Source organism: Siniperca chuatsi, linkage group LG8 (assembly GCF_020085105.1).
Source record: "Siniperca chuatsi isolate FFG_IHB_CAS linkage group LG8, ASM2008510v1, whole genome shotgun sequence".
In the NCBI taxonomy this organism is placed as follows: domain Eukaryota; kingdom Metazoa; phylum Chordata; class Actinopteri; order Centrarchiformes; family Sinipercidae; genus Siniperca; species Siniperca chuatsi.
Window position 1 is genome coordinate 14,397,882 of NC_058049.1, and position 16,691 is coordinate 14,414,572.

Consider the following 16,691-nt stretch of genomic DNA (forward strand, 5'->3'; position numbering starts at 1 on the left):
ATCATACAATGATCACGTTTAGTTGGCACTATTTATAATAACATGGAACAAATTTTAACACACAGACCTTATTATGACAGTTTTATAAATAAGTGATTCATACTTTATTGATTTCACATTGACAGATTTTTAACAATTTTTTTACTTTTTCTTCTTGTTGGCCAAATCCTGTCATAACTACATTTTGCATTTAACCCTAAAATGAAAGGTTTTAAGGCTATCCTTCAAATAAAACACAAGTACATTCTGATAAAAGCACCCTTACTTGTTAATTTGCCAAAAGCAATTAGCAGTCTAGCAACTGTCAAGGATAAACATGACATGACAAAACCACAGAGCAGACAACCAATCCTGTACAATGCTTGTATATGCAATTAGTAGTTTTCTAAAAGACATTAACACACATTTGACTCAGTTGTCATGTAACAATAACTTGTACCTCTCTCTCTCTCACACACACACACACACACATTTTAATTTTCCAGTGGAACATTAGGTGAGGACATGTCAACTGACAATAATGGTGGCTCACAGTGCTGGCTGTAGTCTAATTGGCATGTTGCAAATATACATCACTCAATGTTAGACCCTTCATTAGCCTCAAGAGTTCTGTGCCTTTTGGTGAATTCTGCCTCATCCTGCTTTAGCCATGCTTCAACTTCATCTGACAGGATATTATTGGCAGTGGTCTTCTTAGCAAAATAGTTCCATGTCAACTTGAGGCTGACTGGTTGATTTAGACCAAATACAAGGATGTGTTTAATGTGTCATACACAAATAAAATTGTGCTTAGGGCACTTTAAGATCATGTGCAGTCCTCTTATAATATAAATTAGAATAACAACTATACCCTTCTCTTAATGTGAACCACCTTATAAATAAATGATCTTAGATCTATGACCATTTAAGATTTTTATAGTCAGGTATCACATGATGGGCCAAGGTGTGGGTTTTAGTTCTTACATAGCAAAACTCATTGCAGGGATACAATCGGGTTCTTTTTAAGTACTTAACTACAAAACCCATACAATGCAATTTCTGGGAAAAGCGCTATAATAGCATTAGTCAAAGTCTAAAGAAATTCCACTTAATGGTCAGTTCAAGTATCTTTTGGTTCCTTCCTGAATCTAATCACCACTAGAATATGATTTGCAATTGAATACTACTTTTGCAAAGTATGCATAAATAAACATACTTTACATATTTCATAATTATATTTCTCCAAGTGATGCTTCAATTACCAAGAGCAAAAGCACAAATTATTAAAAGCTAAAACAAAACTAGAAATGTCATTCTTTTCGCATGTGGAGACTTCACATATTTTAAATAATTGATAATACTCAAAGCAATAGTCTGATGACCCTCTGATGCCTCGTGATTTGTCTCTCTGTTTTTAACCATTTTGCCCCTGACATGACAGCCTATAATCGTTTTGCCTGAAGGCTTTTTATCTTCTTCACTATCTACTGCTCTGAATGAAACTACGGTCATGCATGCTGCATATTCATACTGTGTGGAAAAGTTCAAATATAATTTCATTCAGAGTGTCCTTTTTGTCTATCTTGGGTGTCTACAACATTTCACTGGAATTCTACCTCTGTTACCAATAAGGTAAAAGCAAATATTGAATTGTCCTCGGTCTGTCCACTCCATTTTTCTCAAATCTTTTTCTTTCTCCAGAGATCCTTGAGGAAGTGTGAGTGACAGAAACAGAAAAAAAGAAATGAGGCAATAGAGATAGTTTTAACTGATTGTGGTAAATCTCAGTGGTTCTTGAAAGTTGCCATGGATACAAACCCAGCTTGTATGGATAAAAAAAAAATGTTTTGTCAGGATGTCTCCAGCTCTTCAGAAATGTCTGCTGTATTTCTACAGAATATTCTTTGGACACATTTGCACTGTTCTCTTTATGAGTGACATTATTTTTTTGTTACTGCTGGAAAGATCCAACATTAACAATTTAGGGTAAATTCCAAAATTTACCCTAATTGACTCAAATCCATGGACATATTTGAAGGAGTGATGAACAGCAATGATGGTACAGCAGCTACTGTGGTCTCTTTGGACAAGAAATGCTGAAAGGATAGTACAAAAGCACAGAATGGCATTGAATCGAGTATGGTTGGCAAAGAATCTATCTTTTCTTAAAACCTCTGGATGTTAATACACAGCGACCTTGCAATTTAGCTCTGCAACCCCTTTCTTCACCCATCCCCTTGCCCATCTGTGCCTGACTGATAAGGTATATTAGTGAGTGTGCTCTTTCTTCCATTTATTTCTTTTACATGAGCACATAACAAGTCATAGATTCAGTGGGAGGCCAACAGCAAGCATGATTAAAGGCAATGTTGAGGAAAAGGTCTATTTGATCATATCTTAAAAAAAAACGAAAGCAAGCATTGCTTTTCTACTAATCTGCCAGTGAATCGGCATAGTTGTGATTTAACATTGTTGGAAACAGTTGTTGTATTTGACCGTTCAAACAGAAGACCAGTCAAAAGTTTTATTAATGTCTTAAGTTAGCATTTCATGACAGTGCTCATTATCCTATGACATTTTTAAGGTCCAGTAATGGGAAAAGATACTAGTCCATTCTCTGATTTTGATATAGCATGAGATATGTGATAGCGCAGTCATATCCCCAAATTTCCCAACTAACTGTTGATGTTACTGAAACTCAGCCCTGAACTGTGTTGACTTTTGGAAAAAATATCAATGGGCCGGGGAAAATTTGCCATTGGTTCCGTTCACTAGAACAAAAATCTGTGAAAAAATAACTGAGTGGACATTTAAGGTAATCTTCTGCTTTGGTTAAGCTGCTGTCAGATTCTTTAAACGAGTCTTTAAGAAATCCTCAAAACACACACTGTAGTATTCTGTGTTTTCTCACTGGAAAAATAAACTAGTCATTTTCTAATGGACTTAAAAATGGCCCTGCGATTTCCCAGCAGACTCCTTTAGACCAAAGTATTATTTGGCCAAAACAGAAACAATTATCTGGCTCTTGTCCCTTTGTCTTCAGGGATGAGTGCTGTGTCATGAAATAATGTTGAAGGAAATGTTGAACAGGTGAAGAATGCGTTTGGTCTTGCCAGGGGCTAAACTTGTTAAAATGCAAAGTTACAGCCATTTGTTGCAAAGGAACATAGGTAATCAGCTGTAACATGGTGGTGATGTGACCTTTGTGTGACCATAACCTTTTATGACCTCCATAAAAGCACCTGTTAGAATCTACTTTAAGGTATTTGGGGGGCGGAACACCCATGCAATTTGCCAGCAGGGAAGTGACAGCTTGATGATTTGAGATTTTCAGTGATTTTTGAGACAATCAATATGTTGCATTGATGCCTGTCTGACATTGTGCCCTTCAGCTGCAAACGGATTTGTTGATGTTTCACTTCAATAGGTTTTATGGTCCAAAATGCATAATTTTAAACAACTTTTAGCACTTTGCTGATGCTGACTATCTGATTCATACTTATTAGTAGTATTAAGCATTGGGCATGAGGCATTTTCGTTACCCTGTCAATTTTTATACAGTGACCTTTTCCCTCAAGTTTCCAGGTAATCCCTTTTTGCCATTGTATCATGTCTTTCAAATGTTAATTGTAAATAAACTGAACTGTGATATGTTTATACACCACAGGAATTATTTGAGACAATTTTATACATGAAAACTATGGAAACTGTGAACAAACCTATTATCGGGCTACTTTCTCTTCTCATCCCTGGTAAGAGCTCTGCATTGGCCTGTTGACACTCTCGGGAATGTCTGAAAAGAATTTGGACGTCATCATTATTCAGAGGTTCCGATGATACAGTAAACCTAATTGGGAATGAAAAGCAGAAGCAAAGCTCGGTATAGAGGTGAACAGTGCCCCCCTCTTGCTTTCAGGCGGATTTCTGGAGCAGTGTGGCTACTGCAAACAGCAGAGGCATCTGTGATCCACACATACCCCGCCATCCACCTACATCTCAGTGCGAGCCTCTCTCCAACGCAGTGCGGCTTTAAGAGGACCGGGGCTCCTAAATCTGCGGTTGGCTCCTCCTTCCGCCATGATGTCAGTCGGAGGGAGAGCGAGAGGGAGAGAGGTGGGCAGTATTGAGGAACTGAGTTCATACAATACTACTGAGACATCTACAGCTTAGCAGACAGATACGGTGAACCGCCTTTCCCGGCTCCTGTAAGTGATGCTGCACTGAGGCACACTTTGATCCAACTCCATTGGGGGGGGGGGGCGATGCGCTCTCTGCATCCCTCCTTTAAGAGTTTTTGGGAACGTGCACAACCTCGAATCAGTCAAAACAAGTGTTTATAAAATGAATTAGGTTTTAAGCTTTCAGTGTTTAACCAGAAGTCAATTTTTGCGCTCTTGGATTGAAGTTTTACGCGTGAGTCAAGAAGCTTTTAACGCACACGTGTAAATTTGCTGCCAGCGATTTAAAGCTGGTAAAATAAAGTAGGATTGTCAAGACAAACGTAGGCTAGGGATACAAAGTTAATGAAAAACAAGCTTGGATCAATGCGTATCTCCGCCCGTGGGATTGCGAGCCCAAGACATCCGAAGAGGAATTACAACGTCCTTTTCAAACAAAGTTGATCGCTGTGCATTATTTTTTTTCTCTTGCGCATGAGGACCACCGTTTTTTTTTTAGCGCATGGATAAGTTTTTTTAGTGGATAACATTTTTTCTGTTTCTATTGCATTTTGCTTCTGATGAGGATCCTTTCTCCCCCTTTCCCCTACTTCAGTTTAATTCGTGGCACTTCTTTTTTGTAAATCAGTGATGTCTCTACGCGACGGTACTCATGGTTGATTTTTCATCCCATTCGAGCGGAAAGGGTAAGCTTTGCTCTCAATCATGACTTTACAGTTGAGATCAAAATGTGTTTTACTTGAGTGGTCTCTGAGAATATGTATGCACATGACTGTCTCCTGAGCGCATTCAGAAACGCTGGAGAGCGCCCAACAGCCTAATTTATGTGGTCCGTATAAAATCAAATTGATGTCCCAATACCGGCGAGGACCTGTGCTATATTTACAATCACTGAGAGCAACACAAGCTGGGCGAAAATTTAGTGATAGGTTAGTTTACAAGGCACTTGGATAAATCAGTGTGTTGCGATACTGGGTCATTTAGGTGTTCCGTGGGTTTTCCTAGAGCTGCTCCAAAGATATAACAGGCGTCCCCGTGCACCTGATGTAAATAGAAATGATCCATGGACGCGGTGCATCCAGGATGAGTTGTCGCATTATGAATGTGCACCGCGCGGTTGGTCACGACTTCGGGCGTTATTTAGTCTTGCTCAACCCTGATCGCTAGATAGATAGGCCTACTTTCCAAGAGCATCCAACTGCAAGGACTTGTCAGTGCAGGTTTCTCAGCAGCATGGCCGCTAAGCTCGGTGCGTGGGTGCGCGGTAACAGCGCGCTCCTGGTCAAGCTGTTGAGCTGTCACAGACCATAACCTCAGGGGCTATCAGTCTGTTATCGCTCAGACTCTAGGAATAAATAAATAAACATATAATTGTTTTCAACTAGGAATAGTTCAAATAGTCACGATGTAAATCCCCGTTGGCTTGAAGATTAACCGCCACAGTTGGTTGTTTGGGTTCCTAATATGTTACCTGCTCAATATGCAATAGATTTATTATTGGGCCTGTTTTTTAAAGACTCCCACAAGGTCTGCTGAACTCAGTATTTGTTGGAGAATAAAATCAAATGGTAATGTGAACCTTTCCAATAACGTGAGCAGCATATTTTGGCTGAAGACTTAGGCATTTATATTAAAAGAAGAGTAAATGTTGATTAAATGGAAGCAGGCCAAGTATTTGTTTGACCTGAAAAACGCAATAAAACCATTTGCTCATGAACATCCGCATTTCATTTCAAATTCACCAGTAGAGCAATCGATAGTCTGCAATATCCTGACATACTGTACCTGTACCAATTATTTTTTATGCCTCTAATAAATTCAACTAAATAGTATTGACTGCAGAGTGATGGGTTTGGGAGTCATTAACTTGTAAGGTAACTGTATGTGTTCTAAAGACTTCATAGTGTAACTAACTTGTAGTCTCACAGATGCTTCCCAAGTGTCACATATGTTGTCTTTTTGCTTTGCTTTTAGTTTTCATCTTACAGCGCAAGTTTGGTTGTTCCACTGGAGCGCATTCATGCTTCTTTAAAATTTCTGCTTCCACAGTCACATAAGGTTTATTTAAAAACTCAGTCACTTAAGAGTTTGTTCATCACTTACAGCCATCTTTAGTTTTAGATCTTTTCCTGAATAGCTTTCTGATATTCACCATATTGTAGTTGTTAAATGTCATTTTCACTTCCCATAAAGAATAATATATTGAATATGACTCCCCACATTAAATTTGCCAATTTCAGTACAATTTTCACCTGAAATATGGCCACTTTGTCAAAACATATTAGAGTACATTTTCTTATATTTCAGTGTTTTTTCAGTATTAATCTAAAACCAAATTCTATTTTAGAAATTATTTATAATAAACTTGGTTTCAGACTACAGTTTAAAATTTTCTGACTTTGTTTTAATTAATTGCATGGTTTCTCTGACAATTTACTTACTTGTCCATGAATTAGGATTTTAGTCACACTGACTTTAAAATCCATTATTTTTAATGAAAAAGTTAACATTTAAGGTGACGTAAAGTGACACCGAAATGATCACACTTATATTTAGCATTAGAATTACATTTGCATGTATGGACTGCCCTCTTGAGGTCCATGATTACAACGTTGTAAATGAGTTTATCAATTTGCTAATGCAGGAGGGTAAGAAGTATTACCTAGCGACCATTTAATTGCCGAAGTTGTACAACTCTTCATAATCCAAGTCTATCTAAGAATTAAGAAAGTGATTCAAATGTGAATAGCCTCTGGGTTATGCAGCCAAACAGCATTGCCAGCAAACATTGTGGTGCAAATTTTATAGTTTTGAGTTTTGATATATCATTGATTTCTTTTTTTCATTGATAAAATATAGTGTGATGTGCAAATCACAGTGATATATGAACTTGAATATACATCTTTTGTCAGTATTAAATCCATTGTTAACATTGTCAATGTGGCCATTTATGTCGAGCATCATTTTCTCGCACTTTATCACTTTCCAGTATGACTTAAGTAATATATTCATTGTTGTAGTTTCCCAAGAGAAAACAGCTTTTATTCCTCCACCATGTAAAGAGAATTGTTCTGGCTGTGTGGACTGAAAAAGAACTGACTGATCTTGACAGAAACCTGGTCTGTCAGGCTGTCAGCGATCCTTAAAGCTGTTAAAAGAGAAAAAACCCAAGACAATCAAGAGTATTACTTCTACCAATGCCCTCTTTTGAAAATCTCTTTGGATCCACAGGCAATATTGATATATACAACAGTGGTGAAAACCTGTCTTTGACAGTTAAAGGACTCCAAATGTCTTGGGTCCCCGCCTCAGACTAACTACACTGAAAGTTTCCAGTTGATGGTATCTTTAGGGGTGAAGGTAGGGGGTGACAGTGGCTGTATGTCTCCCCTCTCACTTCTACCTTCAGCTGATACAAACACCAGGAAGGCCTGTCCATCATACTGTTGTGTAAAGTGATCCAGGGCCGGCCTGCTCCTCTTCACTCTGTGTCTCCCAAGAGGAAGGCTTGAGTTTGCCTACTGGATTCAACCTGCTGTCTGGGGCTCAAAATAGCATTTCAGGAGACTAGTGAAATGTAAGCAAAGGAGACACTCTGACTGACACCTAGGATTTCTTTCTCCCCCCCTCTTACTTTTTTTTCCCCTCCAGCACAATTCCTTCTCTCACCTAGCCTATCTCTCATGGACAGGTTTATAAAGAGTTGTGACAAGTGAAAGGCCATGCAAATGTTGGAAAATCATGGTTAAGAGAAAAGAACCCACATTAAGTTAACAGAATAAGACAAGTAAACAAGTTTGGCCGTAATATGTTGAAGGGCAACATGTGCCTCTTGCCTATAAAATATCTAACTTCATAATTTTAACATTTTAGCTTTATGTGGGAAGAGAAATAGCTTTATATATCTATCTATTTTATATATATATATACATTTAGTGTGTATATATGTATATCTCCTATACTAGTAGAATTTGGTTTCTTAACATCACATTAGCATTGCCAGGGTGTCCTTTTTGTTACTACATTTGTACTCCTGCATGTACTCTGAGTCAAAAACATATTATACCCCTTCATCCTGTGGAACATTATTGTCACTTACAAGGGAGAGGAAATCTAGATCATGCTTTGATCTTTTCTGTTTTTTCACTTCGGCGAATCACATTCCATTTAAGGATGTAATTTAAACTTCATTATGCATTGTGCGAGCTCAGCCTTGGACTGCCTGGCGATCATCACAGTAAAGCAATTGCTGCTCACTCTCAGAAAAATGCACACTTCAAAGTAAAGTGTGTCACAGTTACTAATGGGGTATATCTCATCAATATTTTGACATGACGGTACAACACTGCCTGTGCTGTATGTGTAGAATGAATAACCCTCACACTGATCAATGTCAGCAACGTTTTTTTTCTGTCCAACTGTTCTGTAATGAGTCTCATGTGACTGCTTTATGAAATGTGTGAAAAGAAATCTGTCTTTACAGGCTGCATGAATGCCTTGCAATTGTTGCTGATTCAAAACCAGTTTAATTAAATTCTTATTTTTAATCAATTTGTCCGTAGGCCGAGAGCTTCAATGGCTATGAACGCTGTTGCCTTGCCAATTCAGAGGACCCCTGTAGTGCAGTTTAGGTAGTCATACCTTTTCTACCGGATATTGTTTGACTCATGTAAATGGATGGAAATTTCATAAAGTAGGAAATATTACGGTTCCCAAAGAGCTATTTGAGTCCCTTGTTACTGTAGGTATGTATGCACTTTTAGCACCAGCTGCACATCGTTTCTGTGATGGCTGTCATGCACTTTTGACATACTTTGAAGGAAATGGACGTTTGATTTCAAGGCAGCTGCCTTATGAATACATACCAATATCTCGAGGAAAATCATATGAGGTTGATAAACACTCAGGGGCTTGGTAGACCTAAACACACAGTGGGATATGAGCAAAGAAATTATGTTAGTCATTGAGTATATTGCGCTGGAATACACATGGGGGGGCAGTATTATTATGAGAAGTAAACATAGCTGTGCACTGAGGGCTTTACCCTGATAAATCACTGCGGACTGGAAACAATCAAAAGGCCGGTAATGTAATTCAGTTGTTCTACTGAAAAAAATCTACTGAACACAAATATCTTTTGATAATTACACTGCATTAACATCACTGTATTGGCAATATCCCATTAAAGCCTGTGTGGTCAAGTCTTTATAGAGAACAGTAGGATTGTGGTGGAAATGGTGGAATTTCATTTATTAAAGAAATGTGAGCTAACTAACCGCATGAAGTAATGCCCCTAAAATCTGACTAAATAACCTACTAATTAACTGGTGGAAAGTAGTCAATATTTTATGCTAGCATATACTGGCAGGAAAGGCATTGCAGAGTATGACTCTTTCATCCTCTTCCAATGACCTACTTGGGTTTTGGCAATTGGGGTTCTTGCCCTTTGGCAAGCTTTTGCACACATAAAACACTTAAAAAATTTTGTAGAACAACAGCATCAAATAACGTGCCACCCAACACAAGAAAACGTATCAATGAATAATGTTCAGTGATGGTAAACCCAGCTGTACTGTATTTTCGGCTAAGGGTTAAGGGTTTTATCATAGGCATCATTCAGTACAAACAGTAAACTGGATGCTGTTTAAATTTGATGTTGGAGAAAACACATTTGTCAGGATGTAATGAAGTTCTGATTAAATTTCACTAATTTGACTGATGACGGCTCCCACAACAAATAATTTCACATTGTTGTCTCCTTCCACTGCAGTTACTCTAAACAGTGCTCTTATCATACTGTGTATGTTTACACACATGGACGTTCATGAAATATTTGAGAGCTCAATTGTTTACATTGAGAGCAAATTAGGTTTTCCATTAATAGCTGAGGTACTACTGCAAGTGTGTGTATGCGTGTTCATGCATGGAAGCACCAATGCTTAAGGCTCAATTCTGCTGCCTCCAAATGAGCTGATGTGAGGTGCAGTTTATGAAGACACCACTGCACCATATTGACTCACATTGACTCTGATATGAATTAAGTTGTTCTCTGTGCTGTGTCCCATTTTTCATGCACAGTAGTTTATGAACAAGCATTCAAAGCAAACAATTTTATCGCAATAGCGAACTCAACTGCTTTCATACTTCTCAATGAAAATATGAAATGGTTCATTACAGCGATGAAATGGATTGATGGAATACGCGAACTACTAACCTTTACGTGTCCGCTTGCTCAAGGATGTCATCAAAGGTTAATTGTGTAAAACTGACGTTAATTTGCTCTCAAAGACATGGGAAGGATGTGGGCTCATAACTAGTTAGGATGAATAGGTCAAGTTGAAAACTCTCCGTGAGGAAAAATAGTACTAATTACAGCAGAACTTGAATGCCATGTAATTTTGTGCATTGACATTGTGTGTTCTGTCTTTCTCTCTTCTTTTTCTTCTCTCTCTCTTGCCTCTCTTGTGGCAGAATTACTGCTGTAGAAGTGAAGCTCCCATCCACTCTTGAGTATGGACTTAGCAAGTCAGGCTCATGTGATGGTGGCCTTGCTCACCTGTGTGGTCTTGCTATGCCGGGCCCAGGAGAGGGACTACACGGTGAAGGAGGAGCAGCCAGAGAACGTCCGCATCGGGAACCTGCGCAAGGACCTGGACCTCAACTTAGACCCCAACATCAGGCTATCATCACCGCTGCAGTTCAAGCCTGTTTACAAGACAGGTGACGTGCCTTTGGTGAGGGTGGAGGCCAACACAGGGGAGATCTTTACCACCAATCACAGAATCGATCGGGAGAAGCTGTGCTCAGGGGTCTTTGCTGAGAAACGCTGCTACTATGAGATTGAAGTGGCCGTGCTGCCCGACGAGATCTTCCGGTTGGTCAAGATCCGCTTCCTGATCGAGGACGTAAATGACAACGCACCCCTTTTCCAGTCCACTGTAATAAACATCTCCATCCCGGAGAACACAGCCATCAACACCCGATACCCGGTGCCCTCAGCATTTGACCCTGATGTTGGGATCAATGGGATCCAACATTATGAACTGGTCAAGGTGAGGCTCACTCCTGTTTCATTCTCACAAGTAGAAAATGAAAATGAATAGATATATTGTTATGTTTCAGGGTGGCCTCAGTTATCTTAATTTTTTACATAAAAAAGTATAATTCAGGGGGGCATTTTCAAAACCCATAGTGTCTTTACAGTGGTTGCAAGTTCATTGTAAAAACAGCCGTTAGCAGTATTGGTGTACATGAAAACTGTAGCTGAGGAACATTCACAATCACCATTGAAAATGTATGTGGTTGAAACCACGTTATTAGTGAAAGTGATGTTTTAAAAATGAGGTTTATGTGACTACATCTACAAAAAATACATTTTTCTAAATCACTGTAGGTGATTGTGTTGATATGAAGCCCATTTCTGAAGGTTCCTTTCTGAATGTTGATTTTGTTTGTCTAACACCAGGATTGCTACAGTCTCTGAGTACATGCCAGTCATAAATCCTATATATCCCTTTTTTGTTTGGATAGTTGCTGAATTAAATAATTTATAATTGAAAACATCCAAGTATTTGAAGATGAATTTCTATGTAAAGATTCTTCAGACTCACTCCACTAAAACTGAAGTTGATTGAGGCTATTACTGTATGTCTGCAATCTCATATCTAAACTAAAAGCAGTCTTGTACAAATTAATTTAGTTCAATAGTGAATGACTGAAAGATACTGATAGTGAAAGATACAGGCCTGAAACCTCATGAGACTGGTATAGCCTTCAAGTTACTGGTTTGATTTATGGACTTAAAAGAATAAATAGCTTTTAGTAGAATAAGTAGGCATTTTGGAAAGTACAAAACAATTACAACCATACATTTGATTAAAAAAAAGACCACGGTAGTAATCTATCTTGGAGAAACAATTACAAAGACATGAAATGGGATAGATAGTATTAGATTAATTATCTTTTCAAATAACCCAATGAATGGCTGTCTCCAATGCAAGCAGAATATTAGTCTGCACACATTTTATTGATGAATCTCTGACACACTGCTATGCCTGTTTCATGCCACCTGTCTACATCAGGACTATTTTTAATCAGTGAGTCCTTATGATATTTCCGTATCCAGATTTTTCATCGCATATGGTTTTCATATGCATTATAGCTTTTCCTGTAAACCTGCTATATTGCTATAGAGCTGTAGTGCTGAAGTGTATATCCATATAGGAAATTGATTTTGACTCGTTAAAAATATGACCTACTTTTTCATGAAGTGGAATATGTCATGAAACCTACAATGTTTTATACCAGCCCTTAATATTTCCATATGCTTTATTTCATTATGAGAGAAGGCTGTAAAGAAGGGGAAGTTGTACACCATGTACAGTAATATCTAAGAACATGCAGTAGAAAGTGCATACACAGCATAAAATGCATGTCCAATTTCCAGCAACAGGTTACATGTGCTGAACATAGTAGATTTAAGCAATTGAGAAGGAATGTATTATGTTAATAGGTATCTTGTGCAGAACTATGGAAACGCTTTTCTTCATCATCTAATTGGTGTTTTATTAAACTGCAGTGCAATATTCTCTGTTGCCTAATGGAGTCAGCCCTGAATCCAGAAATGTAGGATAATATCATGCATTCTTCATTTACAGTCCAGACAACACTGTGCTTTGTGGATAGATGAATATTGGAGATGACATGTGCTCTTACAAATGAAGTGTAATTAAAAAGGGAGATGCAAGCACTCTGGAGGAAACCCTAAACATAATAAATAAAGAGGTTACTGGATTTGAGAGCATGGTGCGAGACAGAAATGACAAGTCCATTTTGGAGTCTCGGATGAAGTTAACATGGGGTTGGAATGAACAGAATCGTTGCTGTCCGTGTCTGCCTTGAATACCAATTTGCATTTTTAAAGAGTTCCACTGCCAAGGCCTTTCCAGCGCAATGTCCTGAATTGTTCATGCCTGGAAAATCACCAACCAAATGTTCTACTCATTATGATGATCATCTGCAATCATTTTTTTGCCCTTTTCACAATATAAAGCTTTCTAAAATCCTCGCCTAGACTGTGGTTGTATTATCTTTTGCAGGAAATTCTTCTTAGACCATCCTCGGCACTGCATGTCTGATTCACTTCTTCTCATTATATTCTCATTGTACTCGAGATTAATTTCCTTCTGTTTCTGGTTTCATATGAGTAAAACACAGAGAGAAGCATTAAAGGAACCAGAAACATGTTCAACCTTTGGTATCTATTATTTCAGAAGTGCAGTAGAAAGCCAAGGGTTTAGTGGGGAAGGAATGTGCAAGCATTTCCTAGAATAGCTCTTGGCCGCTAAGCCACCCTTCGACTATCTTTGTATGGTCCTGTGAGATTTGTCTCAGAAGCTCCCTCAGAATGATAGTTTGCCCAGTTTCCTTGTGTTGTGCAGAGCACCGTGCTGAAATTGCTGCCATTGTGTAGCACAGTGAGCCATACTCAATGGTGCGCCACTCCACATGTAGCATCCCTGAGTTGTCAACATACAGAACAAATGAAAGAAACATGGTAGCCTCTTTTTGTACAACTTAGTTCTTTTCTAAAGCTAAGAGGGACCTACACACAGAGGTGCACAGTCAGCAAGAGCAAACCAGGCAAATGTTTGGGGCCCCCCAAAACAAATTGGGAAAAGGGGCCCCCCGATGGCCACTCATATGTAATTAGTAAGAAACCATACCATACCATACACGTAGATACAAGCAGCCGCCATATTGATGAGGGGAATCTGCGCCTGTTCATGTAAGTTGATGGAGGCAGGTCTATCTACAATTAAAATCATCGTAACTCGCTGAATTTTCAACTAAAAATTGAACAAAGTGGTTTGGTTTGTTACAAATGCCAGACATGTATTTATGATACAGGATACTTGGTTAAATTAAAATAAATACTTAATAAATACCAAAATACTTTATAGATAGTAACAGTAATAGCCTATTTCTATAATATAATAATTAAGATGAACTTATCCTACGTAATTAGTTTCTAAGTATATTCTTTTTTCTTACTGCATGTAAAATGTAATGTTCATGATTTTGGAAATAAATTTGGAAATAAATGCCAGTTTACATTTTAAGTCACACATTATGTACAAAAAAATATACAGTGTATGAGCAGGGTTGTGCAGAGTTGCAGTGTATTAATTACACATTCTGATAAACAAATCTTACTGTTTTGTACAACTGAAAATAAATCTTTCTGTTCTTTACTTGACATACATTAGCTTAACTTTTTACCAGGACAGTCACTTAACTTTAAGTTAGCTTAAAATAAGGATAACTTATTGTGATATATGAAATTCAACACATTCGTAAAATATTGTAAAATAACTTCTCAACTCTGAAATGTTATTCCTTGTTACTTGGTTTTGGCATTTCTTTTGTTACAACATCCAAAAGCAGCATTAAAATCTGGCATTTTCTACTTCATGAACGGGTCAGAACACCTCTGCAAGATGGCAGTGGCAGGGACGCATCTCACAACCCCAAATGCAGCATCTACTGCATATATCTATGGTCAGTTACTGGGGCCTCAATGGGCTTCTTTGCCTGCCCCCCCGATCTAGGATCGCCACTGCCACAGTGCTCCAGCACCTCACATAATGGTTGGTAATCACACTTTGAGTGAAACTCTGCCATCAGTGTAGTGCAGTGGTGTGTTACGTTACCTGAACTGCAGAGAAGGCGTCCTAAGAAATGGTCAAGGTCAGAGAAAGCAATCACATGCATGGATGGAGGAGGATCTCCCATGAAAGCAGATTTGATCACTTTACATATTCACAGGATAACTCAGAGGCCAACACAGAAACATACTCAAGACTAAAAGAGATTTTGCTGTTGGTTTTGCTTAGGATTTTGGCAGTTCACAAACATTTACCCCCTGCCTTATTCCAGTGATGTATGATTTTGCAGCATCACACACTACATTAATCCAAGTTACATCTACGTCAACATCTTCAGACACATTTAAGGTGGGTGTCTTGTTCAAGTCATTTCATGTAGATCAATGTTCTGCTGCTGGCTGGGCAATGCCTCACTGATAAACTGGATGAAGTGGGTGTCTGTATTTTGGTTGGGCAATCTGGAGGGCTCTTAGACTTAAGCTTTTGCCACCTACCTTGGTTTTTCCTGAGGTATTTTGCAATCCACTTGGTTGCAACATGTCTAACTGAAATATACCTAAGATTTTTGAGTGGATGGAGTGGTCTTTTTGCTGGTACTCCAAGTCTGAGCTTGAATAATTTTATTCCTAAACTGATTCTAACTTTGCATTTGAAGATGCAAAATTTATTCAAGCTCCATTCCCAAGTAGCAAGAAAAATTTGATTAATGCATTGCATGCTGCCTATAGGCAGTGAATAGAACTTTTGGGCAGAGAGCTCACTGTCAAGCATTTCCAGTTTTCATTAGCATCCTATTTTGACACATTATCCTCTTCCAGGGGTTGACAAAAAGAGACAAACAATTCCCAGCTTCTTTTGTCTTAATTATATGCATGAGATCATGGCCAGGGGCAAAAGTGAATGAGGAATGGAGAGAAAGAATGAGGGAGGAATGAGAGAGAGACAGAGAGAGAGTGAGTTTCTATCAGCATTATAAAGAGGTGCTATAGCTTGTGATGAATAGCCCTCCCCAGTTAGCCCCATCCATGGGCATCTCCGTGACTACTGTCCTCCTGATATATTCACAGCCCAATCTTAGTCTCCTCTTAGTTTTAATAAGGTCATTAAGTTGAATGAAAGATGCATCCACTGATAATCTGAGGCGCTGTCTGCAGAACAGGGTTCAGAGTCATCCTTCCCTCATCATCAGCCACCTCTGCTTCTGTCAGTGTCCCTCAATCATTTTCATTTGAATTAGCCAACTCTGATTAGATTGTGTACTGCGCGCATCCCACATATACAGTGCCCTGTTCCCTCTCTGATAACTGCAGAGACCTGTGGCACTGTAATGTGGAATAAATGGCAAGTCATCAAAGTTCAAGAAGACATGTACCTGTATAGTATATGTGTGGTGAAAGAGTGAGGCATGGTAAAATGTGCACACTTAGCTGTTTAGAGAGCTTCGTCCTTCTCGCTCAGCCTTAGGGTTTCCAGTGAGTGATTGCATGCTAGTATTTGGCCTTTTCTTAGCCTGCCCTAGATCTTATCACAATCCACCAGACTAATTCTGCATTCAGGAGGATGCACAGCCTGAGAGATAGCTCTCCTCAACTTATTGAAATGCGTTGAGTGCTGTCTTGTCAGTTGTAAAATTGTGTGAAACCAAGACAAAAGCATAGAGGAAATGCTGGCTAATAAATCATTGCGCAGCATTCCCTTTGACACATCCTAACTCAACATCCTACTATTAACATCAGGCTTTGCCCAGTATGAGTGTGCAGATACTCATCTACTGTGCCGAATCTGTGAACTATTCAAACAACTGAGGATTGAGGAGCTTTGTGCGGATGGAGTAGTGCTTAGCAATAGAGCCCCCCAGAATGTTGTC

The 16,691-nt window shown here is 38.8% G+C and overlaps 1 protein-coding gene across 4 annotated transcripts in view; it reads left to right on the forward strand.

Annotated features, from left to right (window-relative positions):
* Window positions 1–4,058: 4,058 nt before the first annotated feature.
* pcdh11 (protocadherin 11) overlaps window positions 4,059–16,691 on the forward strand; it is a 130,667-nt gene continuing 118,034 nt past the window's right edge. Inside the window, exons 1-2 of one of the 4 annotated variants that reach the window (XM_044205245.1) lie at window positions 4,059–4,184; window positions 10,629–11,209. In XM_044205245.1, the coding sequence (XP_044061180.1) occupies window positions 10,670–11,209 (540 nt within the window). In that variant the 5' untranslated portion in view covers window positions 4,059–4,184; window positions 10,629–10,669. Of the gene's footprint in view, window positions 4,844–10,628; window positions 11,210–16,691 lie in introns of all 4 variants that reach the window. The other 3 variants (XM_044205246.1, XM_044205244.1, XM_044205247.1) reach the window with 3 other exon arrangements.